This window comes from Geospiza fortis, unplaced genomic scaffold, assembly GCF_000277835.1.
Source record: "Geospiza fortis unplaced genomic scaffold, GeoFor_1.0 scaffold97, whole genome shotgun sequence".
Lineage (NCBI taxonomy): Eukaryota > Metazoa > Chordata > Aves > Passeriformes > Thraupidae > Geospiza > Geospiza fortis.
In genome coordinates, this window is record NW_005054343.1 from 3899413 (window position 1) to 3911905 (window position 12493).

Sequence of the window (12493 nt, forward strand, 5' to 3'; positions counted from 1 at the left end):
GAACGCGGGGAGGCTGCACACACAGCACAGCGCGGGACTGAGCACAGCTGCCGGCACCAACTCCTGGAGATCGGCACGGGAGCCACCCCTGGGTTCACACAGGACACTGACCGCAGGCTGCCACCACTGTTGTCATCCTCCTGTACTATGGAGTGTGAGGAATTTGCATCGGTAACATACAACAGGTGAGAACTAAGCTGTCATTGTTAAAAACTGAGCCGGAAGGCTCTGTTATGAAAGCTGCTGAGAAGGAGGGGAAGAAGGTGTATGGAGGAGGGCAGACCTGCCCTGCACTCACTGCCAAAACTGTCAGGAATCGTTCAGCCCGAGCTCCAGCTCTGCAAGCATTCCCCCAGCAGACAGACACAGTCTACCCCCAGCAAGCACTACCACACACACTCCACAGCCAACTCATAAAAATAATTTAAACTTTTAAGAAAATCTCTGTTTTATTGTGTAATGTAGCATTGAAACATCTGAACAAATCAATAACTGGGCTGTACAGGCTGCTGTTCTTTCATTTCTTTGGGTTATAGAGCATCTTGTCAGTACATAAACAACAACCTTTTGCATTATAAATTCTTTCCGAGGCATGCTGGTACAACACAAATTTCTTTTATCAAATGCAGCTAAGTCTAAGTTCCAAACATCATGCACAAGAAACTCATCTAGTGACAATGTAAACTCAGCAGAAGGGCAGGTCACAAGTCTTGCTTGCTCACGCTCTGCAGTGCTGCAGGTTTGTGTATGATATTTGGAATGTTCCGTGAGTGTGAATAATACCAGTTAAGAGGAGAGGAGAAAAACAAAAAAATAAAAACCAAAAAAAAAGGAAAAAAATAAAAGAAAAAATAAAAGAAAAAAGAAAAAAAAAAAGCCCGGGTGCCTCGGGATGGGCTGCTCAGCCGAAGTTGTGCAGTGCTAGCCTGAACATGTCATTGGTGCAAACCCAGGCATCGTTGATGTTCTTTAATAGAAATATCTGGTGGAATCCCATGATAGGATCTTCATCAGCCTGTAGAAAGAGAGGGGGGGAAAGGTTCAAATACTCATTGTTTTGAGAAACTTATTCCAAAATTCACGACGAGACAACTTCAAGCTAACATTACAGTGACATTACATGCTGTAAGGTGTGCAGTACCCCAGGAGACACCAACTCCACCAGAGGGTCTGTTCTGAGGGGCTTTGCAGACAAACAGCCTGGCCCAGAGACATGGAATTCCTGAACCAGCATCTGAAGTTGGGGTTTTGTGGAAGACTTGCTGACATGTCACTCACCACACTGATGGAACATGCCTGCCTCAGTGTGGAATCACAAATCCCTTGCCCAGGAATTAAGCTTAAAAGAAAGTGGTTCAATTTTTAACTGCTGAACTTTGGGTTGATGGCAGAAGGGAGTTTCAGGGAGTTTCTGCAGAGCTTGGTATCAACACTTTGCCTGCATGACCCAGGTGATCTGGGCTTTGAAAGCCTTGCCAGAGCAGGTACAGCTGGCCAGAAACACAGTGCTTCCCATTCCAGTGTCCAGCAGCAGCTGGAAGGGAGCAGAGCATTCACTACAGCTGGGACAATGTGTGCTAGGCACAGGGAATGGCTGCAGCACTGCCTGCACTCCTGCCTGACAATATGTCTGGGTATTTACATTACTACAAAAGCAGAAAAGAGTATCAGAGGGAGACTATACTCCCACTTAATTTTATTTACCCATCTTCTCAGAGACATTGTGCAGGAATCAAATCCTCAAAATAACATAAATGACTCCCAAATCAATCAGCTGGAAATCACACAACAGGATTTAATCTGAGCATCACACAGGACCAACTACAAAACAATCTTCTGATGGTGGCTGTAGTGTGTTCAATTCTGCATTTTTGGAGGATTTTAAGCTTTATTTTTTCAACACGTGACTGTTCAGCTTCAGAAAAGGGAGCAAATTTATAAAAAAGAGGCTTGAAAAGCAGCAGCCAGAGCAGCTGATGAAAGAGGCTGTCAAAACACTCAATGTTCACTGGCACTGCCCTGCTGCTGTTCACTGAGAACAAGTGAAAAGTCTGAAGAGCAAAGCAGACTACAGAATAAACAAAAAAGAAACTTTACTTTAAAAAAGTATTCAGGGACTGTGAAACAAGTCAGCTTTGAAGACCAACTTGCAAAGGACATCAGTTATATCACAGAACAGCAGGTCTGCCAGAACACTGGTGGCATCAGGTGCATGGAAAGGAAGCATTCAGATCCAAAATCACAGCATGGATTTCACAGTGACAACTGCCTGGGAAGTTAAGTGGTATACAATGAGTGCAGTTCCAGTAACTGTGTGCTAATTCACAGAGTAAGCCAAAGTGGGCCCTAGACTGGCCCCTCATGAAAGTGATACTAAAATAATAATAGATATTTATTTATTAAACCAGCTGAGAGCTCTAAAGCTATCAAGGCAAGCACAGGGTTAGCAGTTGTTAGGAAAGAACAAAGAACCAAAACCCAGAAGTAAGCAAATGCATAAATAGGCAAAGAGCACCCACATATAAGAAATGCATGCAGGATTTGAGAAGTTAAAAAAACAAAATGCTACAATAAAGTCATAAAAGGACAAGAAAAATGATCCAGCTACAGGATGGTTTCCTACTGAAGAAAGTAAATTGAGTACAACTTTTCAGCTTGCAAAAACATAATGAGAATGGGGAGAACAGGCAAGATAAATTACTATAAAACCATGAGGAACAAAGTGAATGAGGAAACTAATACAGCCAGAAATTGGGAAGGCAACAAGTAAGGCCAGGAATACGAGCAAGTCAGTGTTCAATACATGACTGAATGAGCAAGACGAGTGCCAGCAGTCACTGTGCAGCAGACAAGCAGGACAGCTTGTCCCTCACACCTGCTTTGCATGAGCCAGAGGCTCCCTAGGAAGGAGAGGAGGAGCCCAGTGTGAACACCAGCAACTCTGCTGGGCTACACCAGCCATCCAGCTCGTGTGTTAGCACACATGACAGCAGCCATGGCAATTATTCCAAAGGAAGTGTTAATCCTACTACATGTGCCCAGAACACATATCTGAGCTGTAGAGGTGGCCTGTGCACTGAAGCCTGTGGGTTTGTGCCTTTTCCAGGTGAGGCATTTTCACTGGGACATCTACTACAAGTTGCATAAGTACTTTTCACACCAAATCTGAGCTTGTCATTACTGACATGAGTATGCTTTAAAATATACCTCTGGAAAAAAATACCATCTCCAGACAAGCTTTAGTGTAGGTCTCCTTGATTTCTGATAAGTCTAGATAGGCTCTGATAAGAGTACTACAGCTCTTGATGCTTTGGCTTAAGGAGAATTTCCTCCTTTCTTAAGAAATTCAGGGCTGAAAACATGAAGAAAGATTAAAAGGGAATTCTCCCCAAAATATTTAGTGTTACGGACAGCAAATTCCTCACAATGAAGTCACACATTATTATTTTCTTTATTCCTTTCTTGTTATCCCTTCATAGCATAGAGAAGCAGTATACTTTAAAAACAAGGAAAATCCTAGACTATATTTGAGGTGAAGTATATACTTTATAGTCCATTCCCCAATTCTGACTATGCATAGCAAAGGCTTACAGGTTAGTGACTCAAGATGCCACAGAAAACACAGACTAATCCTATTCCATTTTAGTTTAGATGTTCATCACAGCTCAGATAACACCAGCTATCTTTACTTTACACTCCAAATTCAGGCATGTCCAACTCAGGATTTGCATTCCACATGTGAGCCCAGGCTCAAAACACAAGGGGCTTTAGTCTTCCTATAAAACTTTCCTTTGTGCAGTTCAAATTCTTCCATGACATCACTGAATTAAAACAAAAATTAAACAAGTCCCCGAATCAGACTGAAAGAATCCTCTGATTTCCAGGCCAGCCTTTTGCTCAGCATGACCACAGACTGCAGCAGCTCTGCATCACAGAACAGGCTGGTCCAGAGATGGTAAAAGTCCACAGAAGGGACCTTTATAGATCATCTAATCCAATTCTGCTATCCTGGGCAGGGACATCTTTCACTGCATCAGCCACAGCCTTGCCTAGCAGAGTCTTCAAATTCTCACAGAACAGATGTTTCACAAGGTGTACAGGCACCACTTCCCACGGTTTCAGTCTTCTCATGAAAATCTTCCCTTGTGTCCCATCTGTATATTCCTAGTTATGGTTTCTGACCACTGTCCCTTGTTACAATGTCTGGCATCACTGAGAAGAGTTTGCTTTCAGGTTGCTGGAAGTACTCAATTACTTTTCACTGACATTTCAAGGAGATGCCCTTAGCCACCTCCTCTCCAAGTTCCACAAGCTCTTCATCGCCCACAATCTTGGCAGCTTTTTGACCTTTCAGTTTTTCTACATCCTTTCTAACCTGGAGGCTCAAAAGGAACTTGTCAGCTCACAGAGCAGTGAGTCATGTCAGAGTTTGAGATGCAGCACTGCTTTGCATTTCAGCTTTAGCTACACAACTTTCCTCCTCTTGCCTGGTCAGAGAGTTTTACTTCTTCACCAGCACCCCCAGCAATTTTTGATTGAACTGCAGGGTTGCAACAACCCTTACCTCAAAGGAAAGGATAATTACTTGAGACTGCAGGTTCTTTCAGATGTGAAGCCTTATTTAACAGGCTTTAAGCAATGCTTTAAGTGTTCAGCATGCATTACAAAAATACCCAGTGATTTTAATTGCAAATTTCCTTTTCCTTTTAAAACTAGGAAACACTGCATAACAATTAGTTATTCACAATTAATTCTGCATGATCACTTCAAAAAAATCACACTCTGAGGAGAGCCACAGATGTGCCACATGGCTCTGAGAACACACAAGCCACAGCCATGCTTCTCAGCCGAGCTCAAGGGACAGAAGGGCGAGAAGAGAGCACTCCTTACTCAACCAGGACAGCGAGGACTGGAAGACAGGGAAGGCACAGGGTTAAACGTTGTGGAGGGCTAGCCTGAAGACTTCGTTGGTGCACACCCAGGCACCTTGAAAATTTTTCAACAAAAAGGTTTGTTGGAAGCCTAGAACTTGGTCATCATCTGCCTGAGCATGACAGGAGAAATACATTACTAGGTGAAGCACACTGAAGATACTGGGTGACATTCTGGATGAACATTGGCAAAGCAGGGTCACACCAAAAGGAATTCACTGCTAAAGGCTTAAACTGATGCTCACTCTTCCTAGTTGAAGCAAGCAGGCAGCACTCAGACAATGAACAGCAATAAAAACCAATATGATTACAGCAAGTGGATGTATATTTATTATACCTCTACAAAAGGATAACCCCAACCAAACATTAATACCTATCAGGATCCATTAAAGAGGATCTTTGAAAGCAATCACTGCACTGCTTTAGCCAGCCAGTTAGATCCCTGCTAGTGGCAGTCACTACTTAGATGCTCTGTTACTCTGCAGCATCTTCTCAAAGAAGCTGTTGTGCCCCAGCCCCTCAGTGCAGGTGATTCTACTGCAAAAGGTAGGTTTTTAAAAAAATTTATTTATAGTTGATACTGGTATATTAGCATGCTACTGGTGGTCTTGGGAGTGCCCTTCCTTGTGCAAAATTCTCTTACAGTTCTCCTTGAGAGCAATATATGCAGGCTGAGCAGGCACATCACTAAGAAGGCAGCTTTAAATAACAGTGAGTATGCAGCTCCACGTTTGCCTGTTATAGTGTTCCCTGCTCAACTGGAGCTACATGTGAGCCACTTGTTAAAATGCACCACCTGCACCCAGTTGTTCCCACTTACTGTATTGTACACAGAGCAGCACTGAGATGCAGTAGAATGGCTGTCAACATGTGTGAATTGGCATGAGAGAAAAGCATTCACTACATATGACAGCCAGGCTCATTCATGCCACAGACTGTTCCTGATATTTCATTTGTCCACCTCTATAAATATCACACAGGGCAGAAGCATGAAGTTAAGGTTTTAAGTTGACTTTGACTTTCCGGACACTTGTTCTGTGAGAAGCAGCATTCCTGAGATTAAAATGTGATTTTTAAAGCTAAGGTTTGAGACACATAAATGTGAAGAGTGGAAAAACCTTTCCTCACTTACTAAAAATTCACAAACAAGTTGCATTTGATCATGACCACAAGCATACTTTAACCCAGTATTTTCTCTCCAAATACCTGGATGCTCTAACACATGATCCTCAAATTAGACTGAGTAATTTCAGCAAACTGAAATTACACAGAGGTTAAAAAAATACATCAGAAAATACTACTCCAAGCCATGGTATTTATGGAAAGCTCCCAGAGTGCATTTACAATCCCTACATATTAATGGATTATGGTTTGAGAAAACCCAATAACTTTACAGAATCTTTTAGAACTTGGTATCTTGCCACAGGATCCAACACAATCACTGCTGCAAGCTGCAATCTACTTGATAATTATGCAATAACCTTAAAACATGACTGTGCAAAACGAGGTGCAGATGTGACTGGCCCAAGACATTGAGTCAAAAGGTCTTGATCACATCACAGAATTTTGTGCACACCCAAGAGCAAGGCTGAGGAGATCAGCACATCTGTCCTGTAATTCAGTGCTTTCCATGGTCATGTGTGGCTGCTTTTCCACAGAGTGTGTGCAGGTGGGACTGAGCAACACAACAGCTGGAATCCAACTTGCAGCTAGGAAGCAGGAGCAGCTTTAATGAGAGCCACAGCTCCCTCTGTTAGGTTCAGCAGTGGATGCATTACAGTGGGCACTGCTCTTCTCAGCTGCCCAGCCCAAAACAAAGAGAACAGCTTAGCAAGCAGATTCAAACATTCAGTCCTATGTCTGCTTAGTAGACAGTACAGTGTCAGTGGAAGTTTGAATGCTCTGATACTAGAAGTGCCATCAAGTTAGTAGGAAAAGGAAATCTAAACAGCTATTTTAAAACAAACTGTGTGCATCTAACTCTAAACATTGGATGGGATTAGAGGCCTGACTTCACAGCATGGCTGGACCAAATGAGCTCTGATAACTTTAACTACTGCTACATAATTTCACATTTTTTAACTATTACCACCCACTGTAAGCAAGTTCTGTCTGCAGCTGATTTTATTTACAGAGTATTTTTTGCAAATTCCAGGACAATGTCTTTCATTCATAAGCAGCTTCATGAATTTACAAGTCTGTGGCCCTGGTATATTGGCAGACTGGGTAAGTTTGCACAGTTCAGTAGTATCACTCACACAGCAATATGGTCATACTAAGCCTGAAAAATAATCTGATTCTTCACAAGAAGCAGCTGTTTCAACAATTAGTGTTTGATCTCAGAGGCAACATTTCCATTGCTGAATCAGTTTTGGTTACAGAGGTACAGGACTGTACTAACACCAGGATTGTATTCTTGTGTCCTGTGACAGCAAAAAAAAATGTATGGACTCACTGAAGGGTGGTCAGTTAACAAATGAAATCTGCTAAATCAGAGCTCAATGCAAATATTACATCAAGGAGGATGTTAAACTAGATGTGCTTAAATTGTCCAAGAACACTGTGACAATGCTTTTAAATGCAACAGAGGACACCAAAACCTTACTGCATCAGGGTAAGGGAAATGCTGATGCCTCTAGAACCCACATGGTATTTGTCTGCACAGTAAAATCCACCCATGTTCCTTCCCCACCCATGAAAGCATTTAAATGTATTCAGAAATCAGATAATTTAGAATCCTGCAAAAATCTAAGACATAAGCACCTGTAATGGAAAGAGTTTACCTTAAGCTGTCCCACTACCATACTGAGTATACAGCTATCAGGTGTAGGTTGGTGGTCTTGTGCTGTGATGCTGTGTTGTATTTTTTGGAAAGGGAGGCTCTGCAATGAAAAGAAATCAAAATAAGAAATGTACAGTAATGGAATTATTTAACTTACAAAACAAAGACTGAGCAAATCCAACATTATGAAGTGTTAGACTATAGTGGCAGTACTGCACAGAGAACTGTTGCAAATGAGGGCCCTACTCATGTGGGGTAAATTTTAACAGGTGTGTTTTTCAAGCACCAAAAGAGGACATAATGTCATCATACACAGTAAATGGTATATTTTCCTACTCTAACTGCACTGCCTGAAGGGCTTCAGATCATCTGTAAGCTCAAAGTTCTTATGATGAAGGAACAAACCTCTGCTCTCAACTGTGTTAAAAGATTTTGTCATCTAATACTTGATGTTTACCAGACAACTCTGAATTTGTTTCTTTGTTAAAGTGGCTATGAATGGAAAGGAAAAGTGGATTAAATCTTCAAGACTTGAAATCCACATATCCACTCTTGCCCTTTTTAATTGCCTTTACACTCAGGTAGCCAGTGTCAGTATGTCTGGAGGAATGTGTGCAAGGAACACACCTTGAGAAACACTAGGCATTGGAGAATAATTCCTGTCTTTCAACTTAGACCACATTCACATTCCAACATGGAAAATTCCAAGCAGTGAACATGAAACACCTGGGAGATCTGAGAGTCCTGTCACACAAATGCAATTTTGGGACTGTTCTCCCAAAAGCTGCATTATTGCTGAGTGCTTTAGTGGCAGCTCAGCATGGATGGAGCTCCAGGTGACCATGTGGCAGATACCCAAAGTCCAGGAACTGCACAGGATGGCAGCACGTGGCCATTCAAACCTCAGGTGGCACTTGGATGCCTTTGCTGCATTTGGAAACAGGCTGAAACAGATCCAAATGCATACTCCAACAAATCCTGCATTTCCCTCTAGTGGAAGGAGCCCCAAAGGCTTCCTAGAAGGCCTAGGTAGAGACACAAGTCCTGCTGTCATGGATATGAAGTACAGTCTCGGCTCTACAAGCCCAAGGCTATAGGAAGAATTCTAGGAAGCTAAATCCATGGATAACAGAACACAAACTGTGGAAGGATCAGGACCTGAGGAAGCAAATGAAGTGTAGGGAGCAGCCCTCTAATTAGAGGGACACTGTTCAAGAACACCCTTTAATAAAGCCTGTGGTGTTTCCTTTCAGCTGGGAGTGTAATCCCAACCAACTCGAAGTGCAAAGTGAACCAATTGCTTTGCAGTATGGAATAGACATTTAGTAACAACACAAATCCAGAGCCTTCTTTTCTGAATGACCAGCAGACTGTTTTCCAGGGTCACCATCCTGAACTTGAATGTGCAAAATGCCCACACAGCCTGCACAAGCATAGGCTGGGATGTTCCTTTGACAAAAGGATACTCCAAAGCCTAGTCCCACCTCAGCACAAGAGCTTCTTGTTGAATAAGCCCTGCAAAAAGATTCTCTTGAAAAGACAGAGGGATGAAGGGGAATGAATGCAATGCATTCCAGGAAGGAAGGAAAGTCTTTGGAATCAAGAGCTCTGCAAAATGGTGACAAGGAAACAAAGACAAGGCTGGGTAAGACAGTGGCTGTTTTAAATACCTGATTCCACAGGACAAGAGGAAATGGCCTCAAGCTGCATCAGAGGAGGTTCAGGTTGGACATCAGGAAGAATTTCTTGACTGAAAAGGTTAAGCATTGTAATGGGCTGCCCAGGGAAGTGGTAGAATCAGCATCCCTGGAAGTTTTCAAGAAACAACTGGACATGGCACTTAGTGCTATGGTTTAGTTAAAAGGTGGTGTTCAGTCAAAGGATGGACTCGATCTTGGACAACTTTTCCAACCTTAAAGACTCTTTGATTGTCTTCTTCAGAGGAAAGGATCCCAAGACTCTTTGATTGTCCTCTTCAGAGGAAAGGATCCCAGCCTAGTGAGCTACTCATATGATGCACTGGGAGAAATCCCATTGGAAAGAGTAGGAATGTAGGTGACAGAAAAGATCACTGATTTTTAGGATAGGTAGAGGCTACCTCAAAAGGAAAGCTACTTATAGACAAGCATCTGTACAGGAGTGAAGGATTTTGTGGCATGAAAAGTACAATAAAAGTGTCTAAAAAGCATAGAGCCACACAAGCAAGGTTTTTACCATCCTCTGACTTTAGGAATTGACTGGCCTTTCACTATGAAAACTATGGAATCTCCTGAAGTCAGGTAAGAGAAATTAGGCAAGAATAAAGTTGAGTAGCATAAACTCACTGCTGGCAGCAAGAATACCTGTCTCAGCTTCCTCCTTGGTCCAGGATGTTCATAGAACTACGTAATTATTATCTCAAATGCTCAATGTAAATCAGGCTGCCCCTAATTAGCACAGGCACTCCATGTTAAACAAAGCCAGCACCAATTAGGACAGAAGGAACTGAAGTGTCAACTCCCACGCTGTAGCAAGGCACAGATGTGCTGGGCCTGCAGAGCAATGCCCATACAACCTTGCCCTACTATAATAGCAGACTGAAAAGGTGCCATACCGTTGCTGTCACACAGCAAAGAACTTGATCTAAAAGAAAATGCCACCTCTTTGTGCTCACATCAGTTCACCAGCCAGGCACTGAAGGACACAAGACCACAGGAGTGTGAAAGAATTTCAGTGTCAAACTTCCAGAGCTGTGCTGAACTGAGTAAGCAGCTCCAGAAGCAGAGTAGGTGAGCACATAAAGCTGACACAGCAACAGGAGTCCAGGCAGCTCAGTGCTGACAGAGGAATGCTGAGCGACATGAGAGTCACTGTAAGCTGATACAGCCCATAATGAGCCATGGTGGTGGAAGGGCATAGAGCAACTTCAGTGCTTTTCCTCTTCACTTTAAGCAGATGGATACAAGCCAGAAAAAATTTCCCTAAAGCAGAGTAGTGTGTCTTCACTCACCAATTGCAACTGCAGCAGGCACATAAATCCAGAAAGTCCACCTTGCACCAGTGAGAGGGAAGGTAAAGATGAGCTATGTCACAGTGGGAAAGGGGCTGGATCTGCCTGGGCTGAATCCAAGGCAGCAATCAGACACTGTGGCCAAGCAAATGCTTGGCTGGTTGGGTATCTGAGTGGCTGCAAGCCCAAAAGTCTAAAGAACACTGAGTACACAAACAAGCAACCCCGGAGCTTGGGTAGCTCCTCACCTACAAGGAAGCAGTTGCTGCTGTTTCTGAGATGTGCAGCCTTCTCAAAGGCAACACAGGTACCTAAAGCACAGGCCTGAGGGCAAACCTCAGTCTTTACAGTTAAAGATGCCTTAGGCAAAAGAAGCAATTCCAAAACACAGGAGGAGTAGCTGTGCAATAAGCCAAGTGTCAAGTTTCAATTACATTTCTTCTCAATGTGTAATAAAAATGTCTGAAATACCATACTCAGAGCAGACTGTCTGGTGACCTAAAAAGCATGTCCTCTGCATATCTTGCATGAGAAACAAACTTTCTAGTCTCATGACAGCTTGCAAGTACCCCCAGTTTTATAACAGAACCATGGATTTACTCTAGAAGATAAAAATTCTTTTCGTTTAAACAAACATAGAATTCCAGTGCCCTCTCACTTGCTGAAGAGGAAACACATTTCAAAGTCCTGAATCCTACCTGCTCACATCTGAACTGCTGACAAATCTGCACTGAGGATAAGTCAGCTTCTCCACTATAGAACTTATTTGCAGTTTACGTATCAGAAAACAAGCTGTTCCTTGCTGTAATGTGTCTAGCCTTTATCAGACAGATCCAAGTAACAGGATTGCTACTGCTTCTTCCTTAAAAGAGCAAAGGCACCTTTCACTCCTCTAGATCAGAGGCAGCTTATGCATTAGACCTTTTAAAAAAAATAAATCAATAATGTCAAATACAATTGCAGTCACAAAATAACCTTGCAAACTATGGAGTCAATTAACATTCCAACGTTAGAGCCATCAGTGGAATAACCCACTGGGCAGCAGTAATTCATAACATTTCTTGAAGACCTAAGCTGGAAGCACAAGTTCAAGATTTTTGAACTGCTTAAGTCTAACTCAAATTTTCAGAAGCAATTATCTTCTAGTCTTCATAACTGTTTCCCAAAACATTCAGTAAGGATTACAGACTTACAGTTAGTTTTTCAACGATGGCTGCTTTGCCCTGGAACTGCTGTCCTTCCCACGTAAGGCATGATGCATCAATCTGGGGGAAAAAGAAAAATGTCATCAACTTAGGTAGCCCTTAAGCAATCCTGATAAGAGACTTTATGTATTTACTAGAAATCCTCAGAATCCAGCTATTTGAAAACGACCTCAAAGGGACACAGAAAGAAACCAGCAAAATCAATTGAAGAAGTTTGTAACAATCAACTAAAAATTAAGTACACTACATTTCAGTATCATAAGTCTATCAGCAAAAAGAATTCCTGCCTTTGGATAAAAGTCAGCTTTCGGAAGAAAATCTAAAGGATTAAAAAAAAATAATTACAGACACAAAGTCAAGCATGTGTAAAGAGAAAAATATATTAAGAAAACTGACAACATGGGTTGCATCACCAGGGCAGCGCTTCAACTCACCTAACTCAAGCAATTCAAAAGTGACTGGCCAGATCCCTACCTGGGATAAGTGACAAAAGTCTTAATTGACTTGGATCACATCACTAAAGGTAAACTGAATCTTGTGGTGGAAGTAGTGATACAGGAATACAAACCAAACCAAAGAGCTCCCT

The 12493-nt window shown here is 42.3% G+C and overlaps 1 protein-coding gene across 1 annotated transcript in view; it reads right to left on the reverse strand.

The window, feature by feature from the left end:
* Window positions 1-423: 423 nt before the first annotated feature.
* Window positions 424-12493, reverse strand: part of NUTF2 (nuclear transport factor 2) — a 15142-nt gene continuing 3072 nt past the window's right edge. Inside the window, exons 3-5 of the mRNA XM_005422762.2 lie at window positions 11896-11967; window positions 7715-7813; window positions 424-1015 (exon numbers count right to left, since the gene is read on the reverse strand). Of these exons, the coding sequence (XP_005422819.1) occupies window positions 902-1015; window positions 7715-7813; window positions 11896-11967 (285 nt within the window). The 3' untranslated portion in view covers window positions 424-901. The remainder of the gene's footprint in view (window positions 1016-7714; window positions 7814-11895; window positions 11968-12493) is intronic.